At 39.0% G+C, this 17,930-nt stretch overlaps 1 protein-coding gene and 1 pseudogene across 16 annotated transcripts in view; one reads left to right on the forward strand and one right to left on the reverse strand.

Annotated features, from left to right (window-relative positions):
- LOC103709416 (DNA topoisomerase, type IA, core) overlaps positions 1-15,998 on the forward strand; it is a 40,204-nt gene extending 24,206 nt beyond the window's left edge. For 10 of the 16 annotated variants that reach the window (XM_008794730.4, XM_088708740.1, XM_088708735.1 and 7 more), the window contains 8 exons: positions 2,216-2,295; positions 4,666-4,944; positions 6,389-6,557; positions 6,802-6,930; positions 7,115-7,327; positions 13,124-13,303; positions 14,205-14,890; positions 15,282-15,654. In XM_008794730.4, the coding sequence (XP_008792952.1) occupies positions 2,216-2,295; positions 4,666-4,944; positions 6,389-6,557; positions 6,802-6,930; positions 7,115-7,327; positions 13,124-13,303; positions 14,205-14,846 (1,692 nt within the window). In that variant the 3' untranslated portion in view covers positions 14,847-14,890; positions 15,282-15,654. Of the gene's footprint in view, positions 1-2,215; positions 2,296-4,665; positions 4,945-6,388; positions 6,558-6,801; positions 6,931-7,114; positions 7,328-13,123; positions 13,304-14,204; positions 14,891-15,048; positions 15,655-15,926 lie in introns of those variants that run through there. The other 6 variants (XM_088708732.1, XM_088708737.1, XM_088708738.1 and 3 more) reach the window with 3 other exon arrangements.
- Positions 15,999-16,025: 27 nt separating this feature from the next.
- Positions 16,026-16,938, reverse strand: LOC103709442 (ras-related protein RABA4d pseudogene; annotated as a pseudogene).
- Positions 16,939-17,930: the final 992 nt, after the last annotated feature.

The raw sequence follows: 17,930 nt of genomic DNA on the forward strand, positions 1-17,930 counted from the left end.
TGACATCTTATTGAATAGTCACTATTTGTAGAAGTGCCATCCACATTCACTAATGATGAAGCCGTGGAATAGAACATGCAATTTCACTTGTTAGAAAAGGCATTTTTAGGCATTTAGCAAATATAATTATTAATGAACTATGAAAAGTATAATTTATCATGCCCTTGCTAGTTAAGGGCTGGCATGGCATTCAGTTCACCGTGCGCCCCACCCTGTAAGTATGTGTTGCTGTAGCTTGCACCCCAAATTAACAAACCACTTGACCCCACAAGCTTGAGTAGATAGGAAATGGGACAACAATGTATATCTGCCTTAACACCTGCACCCCCTGTTTGGCCTGGATCATGCATGTTTATGGATAAATTAGTCGAGACAACAACTGAAATGAGTCAAGATTGCAGCTGCGTGAACTAGATAATTACCCAATGGAGGGAATTTGAACTCTTGACCTTCAAACAACCTGAGCTCTGACACAATTGACTAACTACCTGACCCAAAAGCTTTAGCTGATAGATAATGGGTCAATAATGAAAGTCTTGCCCAACAAATATGATATTGTGATGGTCCCTGGCATGCAGTTAGCGTGGAAAGATGCACACATTTAAGATTCACGGCAAACAAATACTCCAAGTAATTCATTTTTTTTAAAACATAGATCAGTTTCTACTGCTTATACTGGTTTATGATTACATAAATGTTTAAACTACTAAAAATAGCTTTAACATAAATGTATTATCGTAAACTATGCAAATTTCTAACGTGTGGACTGTATAGCATCAAGTAATTTATTACACAAACTAACATATATGTGTGTGTGTGTACGCATATATATAATATATATGTGTGTGCGTGTGTATTTCTACTCATTATACAACACAGAAAAGCTACAGTAAAAGCATATGATGGTCTTGTTACCTGCTGCCTGTAATGTGGGAAGCTTATTTGCCAGTTTTGCAATGGAAACTGATATATATGTATAATGGGTGCACTTAAATTCTGGCCTTTGGTTGAGGTACAACAGTGGTTTTTTATTGTTACTGTTTCAAGTTTTTAAATCAGGCCTCCAAATCCTCAGAAAAGTGGGCAGGATAAATGAATAATTTAGAAAGGATTTCTGACTGTGTCAGAAATATAGGTATTTGGAATTCTTGTCTATGGAGTTAATACTGAAAAACAGGATACAAGCTCATAGTGCTTCATATTGCCATGGAATCATGGATAGATGCATATTGATATAATGCACATTTGGTATAGCATGATATGCTATGATAGTTATAATATCTTTCCTTGTTGAAGGTAGGCAACAAAAGGTCGCATACTTGTTTATTCTTGTAAAATGGTGGTCATTCCTTTTAACTCACCGTAGCTAACAAAAGTTCAGCAACATGTTCTGAAGTGGTATTTACATGTTTTTATTAACTTACATGAAACATGAATTACCAACAGTCAGGGAAGAGTTTTTGTCCAAGTAGTCATAAGCGCATGGTAAGGATTAAGGGAGATGTATGAAAAGTCACTATCATACAGCAATTTGTTTTGATGGGCTAGACTACCATTATACTGCAATATCCTTTCATTTGGGCTTTAGTGTACTACATGTTTCCTCCCCATTATCTAATGCATGCACATGCATGATTATTTACCTAGCTATTTCCCTCTCCTTTTCTGTCTCTATAATATATTTGTATATACTTCACTATCATATTGTATTGATATTGTTACTAATTTTAATATGACAATATCACTTTTATCAATCTTTTTCATCTAGTAATTATACAGGGTTACGTGCTACTTGAGTTTTATTTTTAAAATTTTTGGATCCATATTTCTTCTTAGTCAATCAATGTGTTTTAGAAACATTTGGAAATTGAACAATGGATCTGGCTAGCATGGTATGTTGTGTCTGTATGCTTGTTTATGTTGTTTATGTTGTCATGGGGGATAGCATTTGGCTCCATTTCACTTATTTTACCTAAGTATTTGATTCTTTGATTTTCATATTGTATCTTTTGACTTTTTTCATATGTATGTTAGAATGTTTGATGTTCAAAGCATGATATACGCTTCTTACCCGACTAATATTTTGAATCTTTTCTTTAAGATATCAGTGACTAAATTTAGGAGATTTTGCTAATTGTCTTTGTTGATGTGTCAGCTAAAAGTCATAGAACTTGATAGATTATAAATTCATCTACATGTGTTTTATCTTTTATAGGTTGCCTCAAGCGCACTAGGGTTTGGACCTCATATGGCGATGCAGTTAGCAGAGAGATTATACACTCAAGGCTTTATCAGGTTTTATCCACGCTAAATTGTGTTAGGGATAGTAGAGATATTTGGTTCCTCCCATAAAATTTATATTCTGGACTTCCTGACAAAATTTTTGCAATCTTGAGGTTTTGTGATAGGTCCAGATTGAGCTGTGATAGTATCTAACTTACTGTTATATTCTATAGAATACAACCAATAAGAATGAGTGCTTCAATGTGTCAGTAGTGTTTCTCATAGGAGACTTCCGTTTATATTATGTAGGGCATTGGGTGATTAAATGCATGGACATTTTGGTCTTTCAATGATGACAAACCCATTGATACTCCCTCTTCTTTGGCGTATACATAGTTACCTAGCATACATACAGTAAAAAAATCTCCCAAGATCTTAAAAGTTTCTAAAACATGCTAAAGTTCCTTCTTTTATTGCTATAACATCATTAGAAGAAGGAAATGGATTACTTCCAAATAGAGAGAGCATTAGAGACTATTCTTATATAGCAGAAAAATGATTATTGTGCTCTGGTTCTTGGTCCAAAAATAGTTAATGCTTTGTGCTAGGAGGCATTAGTCACTTTTGGATTGCCAGTGTGTCTGCATCATGTTCTCTGTTTTTGTAGATTGCTGAGCATGAGGGCAACCTTATGGCCCTAAGGGCTTATCTAGAAGGGATGCCAGAAGGTGAGATGCATGAAAGGGATGCTGTGGTCATGGTCGTGGATAATGTTGGTCCCATGTCCATGAAGTAGCTATCTCATTCCCCAGTGTGTAGGTTCTAGAATTAGAGTAGCCTTTTGTGATAATGGGCACGCAATTTGAACATCAATCCTGCAGATTTCTTTAGGCTCAAATTATGTGAAGCAAACATGTACGCAGAGACACTAGAGTGGAGGAGATGACATAAGGATGGAGGGGGGGTGGGAAAATAGGTGAAACAAATGTATTACATAAGAGTTTTAACAAATTGAAAGAATCCCAATTGGTTGTTGTTTCCCAGTTACAGAGCTAAGCAAGTGAAAAGACCATGTTTTGGGCCTATATGGCATGTCGGCATCTCCCACCTCCTAACCTATGTTGGCATAGCACTTTTAGAAAAAAAAGAAGGAAGAGCTTCATTAGCCAAATAAGGGCAACTTAAACCAAAATTACATTTATAAACTTAAGAGAGGATGCTTAGTGATTAAGAAGAGAAATAATTTCTTATGAACAACAGAATAGTGACGATAGATAATAAGATTTTATTAAAAGATTGCCGCTTGCTAGTAAACAAGAAATCTAGGGAAGGAAAATAATCAAGCTGCAATGCAACTCCTATAAGGAGCTCAACATGTGATTTTAAAGATAAATTGAAGTGGAAGCTATTGACATTTAGAGGAAAAATTTACTTGTTAGAGAGCAATAGGACACCAAATTGAACCTCAGTGAAGCAAGGAGGAGGAAAACTGTAATGAAAATCAACATGACGTTTGATATTATGGCTATGTTTCGAGCATGAAGTCCATGCTCAGATGATGCTATATATATGTTAGTTCTTTTGTTATTGACTTCTCTCGAACACAAACAATGTTGGAACCTAAATACCTAGACACTCGCGTCCGGCTCCAAACAATGTGTTGGATATGCTTCTAAGTCGAATATGTATCAGATACCTAGATTTTAGAGAAGTCCTATTTTTTCCACTTTGAAGATTGGCATACAGTTGAACTCTTCCAACAATAAGTTTGACCATCCATTTTCATGCTAGAAGTGAGTATTTATTCTTCCTAGCGATTGACCAAGGATGTAGCTATTGGAATAACATTTCAAAATATTATTTTCTTATATCTTTTAAGTTAATTGGAAAGTTTGAATGTGGAACAAATATATTGAAAAATTTTAACAAACAATATCTTCTTAAAGTTATCCTACATATCCTCATATCTCCTTCTCTCTTGCCAAGTCAGACATTTGGATGCATGTCTGAATCCCATTCTTGTATTCATGTCCATGCAACACTAGTTGGAACTCTTGCTAAGGGCTGATAAATTATATATTGATCAGGGCATGAAATCTCACAGTCATGTATTTTTCCTGTATCATTCGCATATTGGTACAGTGACATATGCAAGATGCCCCTTCTATCTACTCATTGTTCACTGAAGTGGATGATACCTGTGTCGATATGGGTTGATATGACATATAGGGCCAAGATTTCAAACCTCGATTTTGATGCAATTGATCATCAGCACTGTGTAAATTGTTCGTCATGTGTCTTATCTGTTTCTTATCATGACCTAATCAAATATGAAGGCCAACCACTCTATCCGTTCTGTGTACTTTTGACTACTAATAATGTTTTTGCTTATTTTGGCTGTCTGCTAGGCTCATTTTTTTCTTTCTGAATGACAATCTACAGTTATCCACGTACAGAGAGCACAGCATACCCTTCATCATTTGACTTTAGAGCTGCACTTGGTGTACAACTATATAACCCTATATGGGGCAATGATGTGCGGGCACTACTAGCTGATGGTTTTCATAAGCCGCGATGTGGATTAGATGCAGGTGACCATCCTCCCATTACTCCAATGCGATCGGCAACAGAGGACATGTTAGGAAACGATGCTTGGAGACTGTACCAATACATTTGTCAGCATTTTATCGGCACTGTTAGCCCTGATTGTCATTATACAAGGTTTCTAAGTCAACTCCTCTTCTTCTCATGATAATCTGCTCATAAATAAATCTGTTGTTCCGTCCATTGTCTATACAATTATATGTCCAAGAAGTACGTTCACAAAAGCATATTTTGTTTATATAATCTTTCTTATTCAGATTTGCAAACATTCTTCAGATTTTTCCTTTAGCTGTACTATGTACATTTGAGAATTGGTATTATTTCAACTTATTCAGTTGTTTCGCTATGCATTAGTGAGCTTGGTTAGATATCATGCTATAAGGTGGTTAGTTATAGATTATGACTAGGGTCAGCTTTTATGAGTATGTCAACTAAGGTCCGCTGAATCGGTACTGAGTGCCATACTGGTTGGTGACTGGTATAATGTGGTATTAGTTTGGTATTATACTGGCACAGAAAACGGTATAGCATATAGTTATATGACTCGTCCACCATTTTTTTTTTCAATTTTTTTGTCTTCAGTTATTATTTTAATCATTGTGGTTATTTAACTTAGGATTTTGATGATGTTTTGATCTATTTTTTTGTCATCAAATGGACTTGAAGTATAATTAATGCAATTGTAATATAACTGAATGCATGATTATATATAGTTGAATATATATAATATATTAAATGGACTTAAAGTATAAAATACTATTGACATCTAAAATTTTGTGGAGTATTTATGTTCCTCATAGACGTCAGCATCATGGTCAAGGTTTGTCGAATACCCTTCAACTAGTTTAAAGTATGCATACCCGACACTTGGACACATCTTCATAAGAAGAGATACACAAAGGATCCAACACTTAGACATGCACCTATACTTGTCACACATACCTGATTACATGCAATGTAGGTGATCAGATCGAGTATGGAAGGATTTTGAAGTGCTAAGGATCAAGTAAGATGGTTCAAAAATTTACAAGCAAATTCCTAATTTTTTGGTCATGTTCACCAAAACTTCCCCATAGTAAATTGGTCTTTCATGACCACTCAATATTTTCGAGATACTTATTAATCACACTGTAAATAGTGGTGTTGGTAACACTAGCGAGGCCTAAAATTGATAATCTATCAATTCAGCATTATGTTATGATATCTAAAATACTTTGCTTTGTTATTCCTCTACTTAAATATCAGGTCAATGAACTGCCAATACGAAAAATGGTGCATGAGGACCTTTTCGGGCATGTATTTAGTCCTGCATTGGTTGTGCATTAGGGAGGTCTTGGATTTTAAGCATGGCCAAGGACCCCAATTAATAACTTGGGTGCGATCTTAGGTTATTACACTGTGTGTTTGTGTATGTGCCTGTGAGAGGAGATATATATATATATATATAGAGAGAGAGAGGGAGAGAGATCTTATTTTGATTTTGTTGCAAAGCTTTTCAAGATGGAAGAATATCATTTATAGTCTTCCTCTAAAAGATGCTTTTCTCTAATGATTGTTCCAGGACTAAAGTAGAATTTGCAGCTGGTGGGGAGCTGTTTCACTCAGTTGGGCAACGTGTTACTGCTAAAGGATTCACATCTATCATGCCATGGATGGCAGTTGGTGAGAAGAATCTTCCGCAGTTTACTAAGGGGGAGAAGATTGATATTCTAAAAGTTGACTTATACGAGGTGGAATTCTGCACTCCATGTATTTGTGGCTTCTTTCTTATGAACAACTTTGTCAACATGTGTTTTAATTGGTCATATCATTTTAAAATACCGCAATCTGTAATATCTAGCTTAAATTGGCCTCATAACTTCCATAATTATGCTGTCCAAAATTTGAGTTTATTTAGCGATGAAGTTAATTCATATCTAGGTACATACTAGAGATTTATAGCTAGTACCATGATTAGTTTTATTTAATTTTTAGGGCAGTACATCACCTCCAGACTACCTCAGTGAGAGCGAGCTAATTTCGCTCATGGAAAAGAATGGGATAGGTACAGATGCTTCAATTCCTGTACACATAAACAACATCTGCGAGCGCAACTATGTGCAGGTTTTTACCTAATAATCTTTCTTCTCGATTATTTTAAATTTTCACTTCTCATTTGTGATTGTGCTTATATAAGTTTACGCAGATCACTATTTAGCAGACTAGCACCTGAATCAATGATCTTTGAGATTCTGAGTGTCCAATGCCTTATGAATCCTAAATTTTCGGTTTCTTATGTTACTTATAGGTCAATTCTGGAAGGAGGTTGGTACCGATGGCCCTAGGGACCACTCTGATAAGGGGATATCAATGCATTGATCCAGACCTTTGTTTGCCAGACATCCGCGGCTTTATTGAGCAGCAGATCGCCCTGATTGCTAAAGGAAAAGCTGATCATATCCATGTTGTGCAGCACGTCCTTCAACAATTTAAACAGAAGTATACTTACTTCGTTAGAAAGGTAAGTTTTAGCTAATATGTGGTAAGAGCATGTTGGATGCCTTATAATTCTCTTTACTTTACCTATATCAGGATTCTTGTTGTGAATCTTGGAAGGTCATCAAGCTCTGCTTTACGACCTAAATGACATTCCATTATGATTTTATTCTGCAGCATATAAGTAACATAGTCAATTACCTATAACGGAATAAAATGATAAAGGTAAAGTGTAAATTTGTAATCTATATACTCAAACCATAGATGTATAATTAATGTATCATGCTGTGCTTACCAACCCGTCCTCTTCAAGAAGGATTCCTGTACCAACTAATATCCTATACTAGCATATCTTGGTATTATGATTGGGGAATCCATAATGTGTGCACCATCCATTTTAACTTTCTTGTCCAAGAACATCCATATCCACCACCACATATAGCAGAACCTCCTAACCCACCTCTATATTTCTCTTCAAGGCTACTTGCGATTGCCAAAGCAGATATTTTGTTAGAAATATTCTGTGTATCAGGACAAAAAGATTGCCTTTGAATGCACGAGTATCTTTTGTAGAACACCATCATAGCTTATTGGTGCAAATAATTTTTTAAGATTTGAGATTAATAATTTGCAACTCTTCAAGCTACATTTCTTGGGCTTCAATGTCTTGAGTGGTAGATAAATTCTCATCTTCATTAACACCATAAGGGCAACATACTACTTAGTAAGAAACTTTCAGTCCATTTTGCATTATAAAATACAAATATTTTAGAGATCAAATCAAAGATTCTATTAATTCTTATTTCCACTTACTCAATAGTTTCACTGCTCTATCTGCTTGAGAGTAAATATTAGCAGGTGTGTAATTTTTATAGCAAGAGCATTAGTTTAATGTGTATTGTAATCTTATATACACTATATGGTCATTGCTGGAGAAATGGAAGTAAACTTTTCTTATCTCCTGATGTTTTCCTCCATGTGAGAGGCACAGTTGTAGCCTAAAATATGAATTGATTATACATTTTGACCAAATTTTGGTTTCTACCTAAATGTATGGATATGTTTTGAAAATCCTAATATTTTTCATATTGCATTATTAGAGTCTACTCGAAAAATTGGGGGAGTTCGTATCCATGGATAATTTTAAAATTCAAAACTATATAGTCAATAAAAAACTAATTTTTAAAATTTATGCACATATGGAAGATATGACTGATTTTAGTCTAGTATGATTTCATTTGGATGGTACAAGAGGAGAGGAGGAAAGGGCCTGAACGGGGTCGACAGAACCGTCCCAAACCGGGCGGTTCCAGCTGTTCCAAGCTGTCTCGACAGCTCACCGGGATAGTTCCGGCCAGGGTCTGCTGAACCGACCTGTACCGGTCGGTTCAGCCCGTACCGGACCGGTACCGACTGGCATCGGTCCGGTACAGGGGTATAAAACGGTTCCGACCCAATATGGGTCGGAACTGTTCGGTTTGAGCATCTAACCGGTGCGAACCGCTCGGTTCGCACCGGTATGAGCTGGAACCAGTGCGAACCGGCTCGGTTCGCATCGGTTCGGTGCTGGATTTTAGTGCCAGCGCGTGGCACTTTGAAAGTGCCACAGCGCTGGCCAGAGGCACTTTGAAAGTGCCACACTGTGGCACTTTCAAAGTGCCGGTTTGTGCGGCACTTCAAATGAAAGTGCCACATTGCGGCACTTCGAAAGTGCCGGTTGGTGCGGCACTTCGAAGTGCCGCACTGTGGCTCACAGTGGCACTTTTCAAAGTGCCACAGTGTCTCAAGCCCTCAACGGTTGGCTATAAAAGCCGACCGAATGCTAAAGCCAAATCCATCAGCTTAGGTGAAGGAAAGGCAGAGAGAGGAGGAGGAAAAGAAGAGAAAGGCAAAGACAAAGGCATGAAAAAAATTAGAAGGGTCGGAAAGTATCGTTTTTCTTGAAGAAAAATCCAGTAAAAACTAAATAAGGTAAAATAAGTGAAAGAACTCAAAAAAAAAAAAAAACGACGATGGGGTCGAAACCAGGCCGAATGTGCCCTATCGGTACGGTATCGGTTCGGCTCGATTCGGCACCCGTACCGTACCGTTACCGGAGCCGACCGGTACGATCGGTACCGCGAATCTTGGTTCCGGCAATGAAAATGAAAATCGTTGCCGGAGGCGGAGAGAGAAAGAAAGAGAGAAAAAGAGAGCGAGCGGGGGAGGGAGGAAAAGGGTGAGGGAGGGTGGCGGAGGTAGGCGAAGGGCCGTCTAAGGCCTGTGACAGGGCAGCAGGCGAAGGCCGCAGCCGGACCCTTGTTTCTGGCCTTCGCTGGCGCTCCGCTGGCCTCCCTCCCTCTCTTTGCCTTCTCTCTCTCTCTCTCTTCCTCTCATTCTCCCTCTCCCCCGTCTCTTCTAATGTGTCAGTATGAACCCGACATGGCCCAGCGTGGGCCCGTACCGACTCATTTCGCCAGGCAACCGGTACGATGCCCGGTACTGATTTTGCCGATGCTAGGCCTGAATAATAATGGTCTCCATCACAGGGTGATTAATAGATTAGAGGCTTCCTGTGCAGTGTTGTGGTCACAGTATATTGAGGTGAGAGAGGAATTTGGTTAGTGTTCTAGCGGGTGGCCATTGCCAAGCTGATCAATTAAGGGGTGAGATGGTTCCGGGGGGGGGGATGGCAATGCTGGTAAGTGTTGGATCTTGGACATACTACATTGCAACAACTTGGTATCATTATGCGCAATAGACTGAATGGTAATGACCTTTAAGGATGAGGATGTTTTTTCCAAAGCAGAAGCATGCCAAGCTTTGGTTTTCACCTTGGACTTCGATGCAGGTCAAGAGCCCTAAAGTCACACACCATCAGTTGTGATGCACAACCTTGAAGTCTTGAATTCATGCATGCTTGCTCAAAATGACTGAATTCAACTTGTAAACTTCCTAGGGTTTCTCAAAAATCTCACAATACTATGTATAGGAAAACACAGAGAGAGAGAGAGAGAACATTAGATAGTGAGTTTTAATTAAATGAGGGCCATGTGGTACCTCCATAGATGGAAAGGAACCCTAGTAGCCATTCCCTACCTTTTGCTTATCCTATATCACATGGACTGTGTACATGCATTGAGTGTGAATACTTTTTTAGGTGGAGGATCATTTTAGTATCTAAGAATTTCTTCTTACAGAGCTGTGTCCAAGTGTCATACCTATTTGCTTATTTATGTGTCGGGTGCATATACTTTAGACTAAACTGAATGATCAAGTACTATAATGACTTTATATCCAAGAAGGTAAAGCAGATGCCTCTCTTTGGCCAAGTTGGTCTTAACTTGGGTTTTACCTTCGTATTAAGCGTAAGTCCCAGTAAGCTAGCTTATTTTTTCACACATTCTAATGAGTTTGTATAAGGAGTATAGACCAAGGTACACAACCTAGAAACCCTGCAAAGTGGCCCATATGTTTCAGAATAAGCTAGTTTAACCTATAGGATTATGGGACTAAGCAAGTAGGCTGAGATTGGAACTCATATTCCTACTTAAGGGCTATTGGTGTATAGTGAATGAACTGTTTTTTTTTTAGTCTTATAGCATACTGTGATATTGCTAACCTTGCATCTACTTATTAGTAATTTAGGCAATGATGCTACGGCAAACTCCTTAGATGTTATAACATCATGAGATATATTTTGCACAAGTTTCCCCACAACAAATTACCAATTTTATTTTTTGGGATTAAATAATGTAACATTGTTTACTCCATAACAATCTGCACAATCATCATATGGCTTTGGGCTTTGACAAGATATTGGATAAATGCGATCTCTAAGAAAAAAACCTCAAAACACATAGATGTAATTTATATTTTTTCCATAATAAATTTATTAGAGCTCTTCTGCAAGACTGTGAATGCTGGATCTAACTTGTCCTATTAATCCTAATTCCTCAAACTAGTATTTCCCTCTCATCAGGTAATGGTTCCTTGGGTTACGTAACTGAATTAAATTCATTAATTGGTTTACTCGGTCTGATCGTGAACATAATGAAATCGAAACCATGAAATTCAAATTTTGCAAGTTGAAGAATTGCAGAGACCGTCAAACTATGAAAACGCAACCTTATATTGACAGGTTAACCTCTTCTGACAGGTTAATTTCGGACAGACATGCTCTTAACTCATAGATTTGCCCATCAACATGTGAAGAAATGACCAAGCACTAATGAGAAAAAACTACTCCAGTAACCAACAAAGGTTGCCTTAATATCGCCATACAGTTTTAGCATCCATATAAACAGGTCACCTGAGATCACTCATAATTGTGACTAATTTTAGGAAGCATGATTTAGAACCTTAGTTCTCTCTCAATTGGTTATAGCTACTGAGTGTCCTATATCTTATAATACCCTATGTATCTTAGGTGTTATACCATGCTAGACATCTCAATCTAACATACATGAAACCCAATATTCCTGGAAATGAAAGAATGTCATTTTGTTAATGCCTCGTAAACTATCTCATACATTATAACATGGCTTTGTTAGGGTACCACCTCTAACAAGTATTGATATTGTTGGTCAAACATAAGAGAAGAGAGGCAAGTGAAGTTTGTATATCTATATTTTATGCATATAACAAATTGACACAGCTTAGATATGTGTATTTGAATGATACAACAAACTCTTTAAAACATTAAACACATTTACTTGTTAACAGAAAAAGAAAAAAATCCAACTGTTTCAGTTGGTTTTGGCTGAAACTGCCAAAACTGATCAAAACCAAATATTCAGTCGGTTCTTGTCAGTCTCTGCTGAAACTGATCCTTTGCAGCCAAAAATTTGAATCCTTGGTGAGAAATGTTTCCATTGCTTCCTAATAGGGTACTATTATCACCCTATCTCACTCATTCTGTATGTTTAAATAGATGGCTAGAGCATTGACAATCAATGGATGTGCAAATTTGTTTAGTGTATGGTGCTTACTAATTTGTAACTTGACTAAGTCGAATGATCTGAGGGCGAGCCTTGGTGCAATCGTAAAGTTGCTCTATTGTGATGTGGAGGTTACGGGTTGAAGCATGGAAAATGCCTCTCCGCATGCAATGATAAGACTATATACGTCTGACTCTCTCCAAACCTTGCAATAGCGGGAGCCTCATGCGCTGGGCTGCCTTTTTTACTAAGTTGAATGATTTGAGCTAACTCAAATGGGTTTTTGAGTTGACTCATCAAGTTAACAAATTAATTTTATTCAAGTTCCATGCAGCCAGTTTTGGCCAGTAGATTGACTTATAATCCTGCTAGGTTTAGTTGATTCTGTAATTTTTTAAACACCGATATATGGTAGCTTTCTCGTTTTATATTTGTGAGTTCCTAAACACTGGTGTATGGTAGCTTTTGTGTTCTGCACTTTTAGGTCTGTACAACTAATATGGCATTTACGAAAGATGCAGAAAATGCATTTTCTTTTGTAAGTACTGAATAAGATGACAAGATGAAAGCTTACATCTTGGTGGGATTTCTGTTATAGAACCATACAAGGCCCTCCTTGACTTGTTCTAGAACGAAGGGCCAGGGTCATGTTGCTGAGCCCTAATATTAGCTGAATTTTTGTCCGTAATAGCGGAGAACTGAGATCAATGAGAGGGACTTCTGAAGCTATCTGCCATTGCATTGTGTCTATTCTTCATAATTTAGGCTGATTTATTCTCTAGAAGTATGTATACATATCATTGCTGGATTATTGGAATGTTAAACTAGCTTCAAATTTATGGTTCATTTTCCACATATAACTGTTTTCCATTTTGAATGAGTTAACTGAAGCTTTAGTGCAGATTGAAAACATGGATGCTCTCTTTGAAGCACAGTTCTCACCCTTAGCAGACTCGGGGCGTCTGCTGAGCAAATGTGGAAAATGTACTCGGTACATGAAATACATTTCTGCTCAGCCACAACGGTTATATTGTGTGACTTGTGAGGAGGTCTATTACCTCCCTCAGAATGGCACCATAAAGGTAAGCCATTGCAATTATAGTGATTCTACATATACTGCCCACTGGAAAGTCATATCTAAGGATGCTAGTCTTACTACTATTTTTTTCTCTCCCATGGTTATGGTTTTAGTGAAATTGGAATATTAAAACTGGATGTCAATGCTTCATACCAGTTTGCAATCTCCCCTGGCAGGCATGCTGGGGATAACATCATTTAATCATTTTAGGCCAAGAATATATTTATTCTTTATGGTAGACCAAAGGAGAAATTGTCTCAGTGCTTCAAAGATTGATTTGATCAGACGTACACAATAGTGTAGCTTGTCTTATATGACATGGATTCACGTATGTGTGTCAGGTGTGGGTGGATGCAAGTGTCGGATCCTTTCAATATCTAAAAATTTCTTCTTGCAGAGATGTGTCTAAGTGTCATTTCCATCTCCATATTTAAGCGTCTGGTATGGGTATTTTAGATTACATTGAGGTTCCGGGAAACATAGAGCTTTTCAAGTACTGTTAAATAAATGGAGCTTGACCCTATTTGATGTAAGTAGATGAAAGAGTCAATATTAAACCTGGATTGTCTGTTTTGGCCCCTGCGTGCATGGGCTAGGCCTTAGGTGTCTGGCTGTTAACCAGTTGGGCTGACCCGTGGGATCCATGTGAAGGTGAAGAAGAATCAGCCAAAATACAATTTCTGAAATGTAGTCTATGTTTCTATCATTTGTAATAATACTGTAAATATATTTTTTCAACCTAAAAAGGTTTTGAGATGAATTAAGTAAAGTGCATTTTGGTGCTCTTGTTTCTTTGTGTTTGTAGAATGTTCAGAGGCATTTGCCATATGATCTAGGTGCCGATCTTCTCTTTAGGCTACTCATCAATTTGCTTCTAATAATTAATAAATCCTTTTTTTCCCCAGCTTTACAAGGAACTTGCATGCCCTCTAGATGGCTTTGAGTTGGTGCTCTTTTCCATGGCAGGCCCTGATGGGAAGACATTCCCACTCTGCCCCTATTGCTATAATAGCCCCCCATTTGAAGGAATTGACAAACTGTTTGGTGCCCTCAAGCTTGGAAGTTCTGGAAAGATAGGAAAGGGAGCGGGTATGCCATGCTTTCTCTGCCCTCATCCAACATGTCGACACTCTCTAATATCCCAAGGAGTTTGTGCTTGCCCTGAGTGCAGTGGTACACTTGTCCTCGATCCAGTTAGTGCACCCAGATGGAGGCTTTACTGCAACATGTGCAACTGCCTTGTCTCCCTCCCACAGGGTGCTCATCGAATCTCAACTACAGGCAAGAAGTGCCCTGAATGTGACTCAACAATCATCGAAGTGGACTTTAATAAGAGGACAACACCCCTGAGCGATGGAGCAACTTTACATGTGGGTTGCATCTTGTGTGATGAGTTACTGCATTCGCTCGTGGAGATGAAGCATGGCAAATCTTTTTTCAGGCGCGGAAGAGGGAGAGGTAGAGGTCGAGGGAGAGCAAGCAGCAGGGGTAGGGGTAGGGGTCGCTCAAAATATGAGGATCCAAAGATGAGTTTCCGAGATTTCTAAGCAGAGCATGCTGTTTCGTTTTGGCTTGACATCTCCTGTTCTTGGTAAGTTGCTTCATTTTTTTTTCCATCTGTAGATTGATTATTATATGTTTTTTATTGCTTATGCAAATATTAACTGGAGAAGAAAAGTTGTTCACTTATCATGCACGTTGCATAACTTTAGATGCCCTATCTGTGAATGTTTGTGTTCTCTTTCACAGCCCGGAAAATAATCCTCTTTCACACAAGAATTAACGGTGCAAGGATAATTTTGAGGAGATTCTGATAGCTCTGTACATGCCATGCAAAATTTTGATGCAAAGATGACCAAATAAGACAAAACATGATACTTCAATTCTCTACACAAGAATTTACGAGTGTACTACTGTCATTAGCTTGCCTGCAAATTTTTGAAACATCAACTGCATTCTGCTGCATTTCTTTTTTGTTACAGAACCAGGAAAGATGTTTTTATCAATGTACAACATTGATGCAATGGAATCTCAGGCCTCTATCACCACATCTAAAGGTTTTTTGCTTCCTGGAGCTGCAGAATGGCAAGATTTGATGCTGGAATCTTTGCTCTGTTAGGGCGCATGATTTATAGTTATGAAGTTCTCAAACGTGATTTCAGTGTAAAACTAAAGGATGTTGCTGATACTAGATGTCTGTCGATGTATTTCTAGCAACCAGACACGCCTCAATGATGTTCAGACACTCTGTATCATTCTTATTGCAATTATATGTGCTGTATGGATTTATGACACAGCGATTATTGTATACTTTTAGAAAAGTAATATATTTTCAGAAAAGTAATCTGATATTAATGGTGCCTTGTGTCTTGAAATTTACACCAAAAGATCATTTGCATCTGACTTGCATTTCATCCATCTCTATTGTATAGCATTACTTTGTATCATTATTCGAGCAAAAGTCTTGAAGGACATCAAAACCAGAAAGGTAGAGGCTTCACTGATCGTTTTATGTTGATCTCTATGTATTTCTAGTTAATTACCATTTGACACTATTGCCATTGTTTCAACCATCCTGTGCTGCGAATGTTAAAAGAGTTTTCAAATAACTAACGTTTGTCTTGCAGGTGGAAAAATGTTAGCAGGTCCAATCCATGGATATTGGTGGTATAATGAAGGAGAATCAAGCAGCATGTGGGGTAACCTTCTTCTTGATTCTCTCTTTAGTTTCTGATATGCTTTTTCTTAGTAAATCTGAAATACCACTATTGCAACAAAGTAGAATAAAAGATGCTCCTGTTGATCCACATTAAGAAGGCTTTCTCTTCGTTGATCCTAACACTAGCTTAGTGAAAAATGCAGAAAAGATTGAACTACTTTGAACAGCATTGGTACCTCTGCGTGCTTTCTTTTACATCCAATCTGGTACCTCTGAGAGAAGACTTCAGAACCAGAGGCAGCTCCCCATCGCCGCTGCTGAGTGATTTCCTGCTGACAATCCCAGAAATCCTCTCCAGAACCATCAGGAAGGCCTTCTCCACATTAGTTATCCATCGCCGACGTCTCCAAGAAGAGCAGTCCCTCTCTCTCTGCCAGCTCCTTGCCCGACCCCGCCGGCGCCGCCCTCAGCCCCTCGAGGTCGCACTTGTTGCCGGCGAGCATGACGATGACGTTGGGGTCTGCATGGGCCCGTAGTTCATCAAGCCACCGGGGGACCTGCTCAAAACTGGGGTATTTGGTAATGTCATAGACGATGAGAGCAGCAAGTGCGCCGCGATAGTAGGCGCTGGTGACAGCACGGTATCGCTCCTGGCCGGCGGTGTCCCATATCTGGGCCTTGACAAGCTTCTTGTCTATGAGGATGGTCTTGGTCTGGAATTCAACCCCAACAGTTGCCCGGCTCTCGGTGCTGAACTCATTCTTGGAGAACCTGGACAGGAGCTGGCTCTTGCCCACGGCCGAGTCTCCAATAACCACCATCTTGAATACGTAATCCATCACCCTGTTGCAATCCTACGTACTGTCCCTCCCTCTCCCCCTCCTCTCCTTGTTTCTGGTCTGAAAACTGGGCTGTGAGATCTGTGTTGGTGGCGTGGTAGCTGATTCTGGTCATCAGTCAGACCACCATTAGCTTTTGTGCCTAAGAAATTAAAGGGCCTATGAGTGCAATCATTTGAAAGCTTGCAGGGTTAAACTCGCGTTGTGCGGAGCTGATAGCAGCCTGGGCGGGCCTTCACCATGCCCCGTGTGTCTTACGGGCTAGGTCCATTATCCTAGAGGGTGACTTAGCCACCGTTGTCAGTTGGATCCGGGGGGTCCAAGGCGTGGCGGTTGTAACTATCCCTTGCTCCGTGACATTTGGGCTATGGCGAGGGATGGATGGGCCTTTCAGGCCAAGCATATTTACCGTGAAGGTAATGGTGCTGCGGATTGGGTAGCTGCGTATGTAGCTTGTCACTTCGGAGGCACCTTGTGGATTGGCGATGGGGAGTTGCTCTTGGCACTCCGAGATATCTTATTTTTTAACCTTATTGAGTGTATCTGGTTCCGTCAGGTATGATCCACCCGCATTAGCAAAAAAAAAAAAAAAAAAAAAACCGCGTTGTTTTGAATACCCAAAAAAACTCGCATTGCTTTTATGTCAGTTGGCGTGTTAATTACGGCCGATGGTGGACAACTCAGTAGGAAGTCTGTTTTTCTGGTTTCCAGGTGTTTATATTGGGTCTGGGGAGGGCAACCACTTGCCAAAGCTTACTTTGTTATTCTAGAAAGCCAGCTTGGATATTCTAAAGAAAGGTATTGGTTGCAGTAATTGATCTTTTATTAGGAAGAAAGAATACTGGAAACCCATTGTGGTGGCCTATCGACAGGCTATTTGGGCCTGTCATTGTCCACGGTCACCCTTATTATAATGGATGAGTTTGAGGCTGTGATGGAGAAAACTCGGTTGCTTTTGGATTTTAGTTTCAGGACGAAGTTCCTTGCGTCCCACATTTTTCATGGTCTGTAGCAGACCACGGTTTACTTTGCCTCGGGTGAAGCAATATTTAAATTGTTTTGCATTAAAAAAATCCAGAAATTTTGATCTCTTTGCCAAGATAGAATGACTGAGATTTCTTGTCGACGTAGGA

This window comes from Phoenix dactylifera, chromosome 12 (genome assembly GCF_051530095.1).
Source record: "Phoenix dactylifera cultivar Ajwa chromosome 12, Ajwa_hap1_PhDact_Kaust_v1.1, whole genome shotgun sequence".
NCBI classification, from domain to species: Eukaryota; Viridiplantae; Streptophyta; class Magnoliopsida; order Arecales; family Arecaceae; genus Phoenix; species Phoenix dactylifera.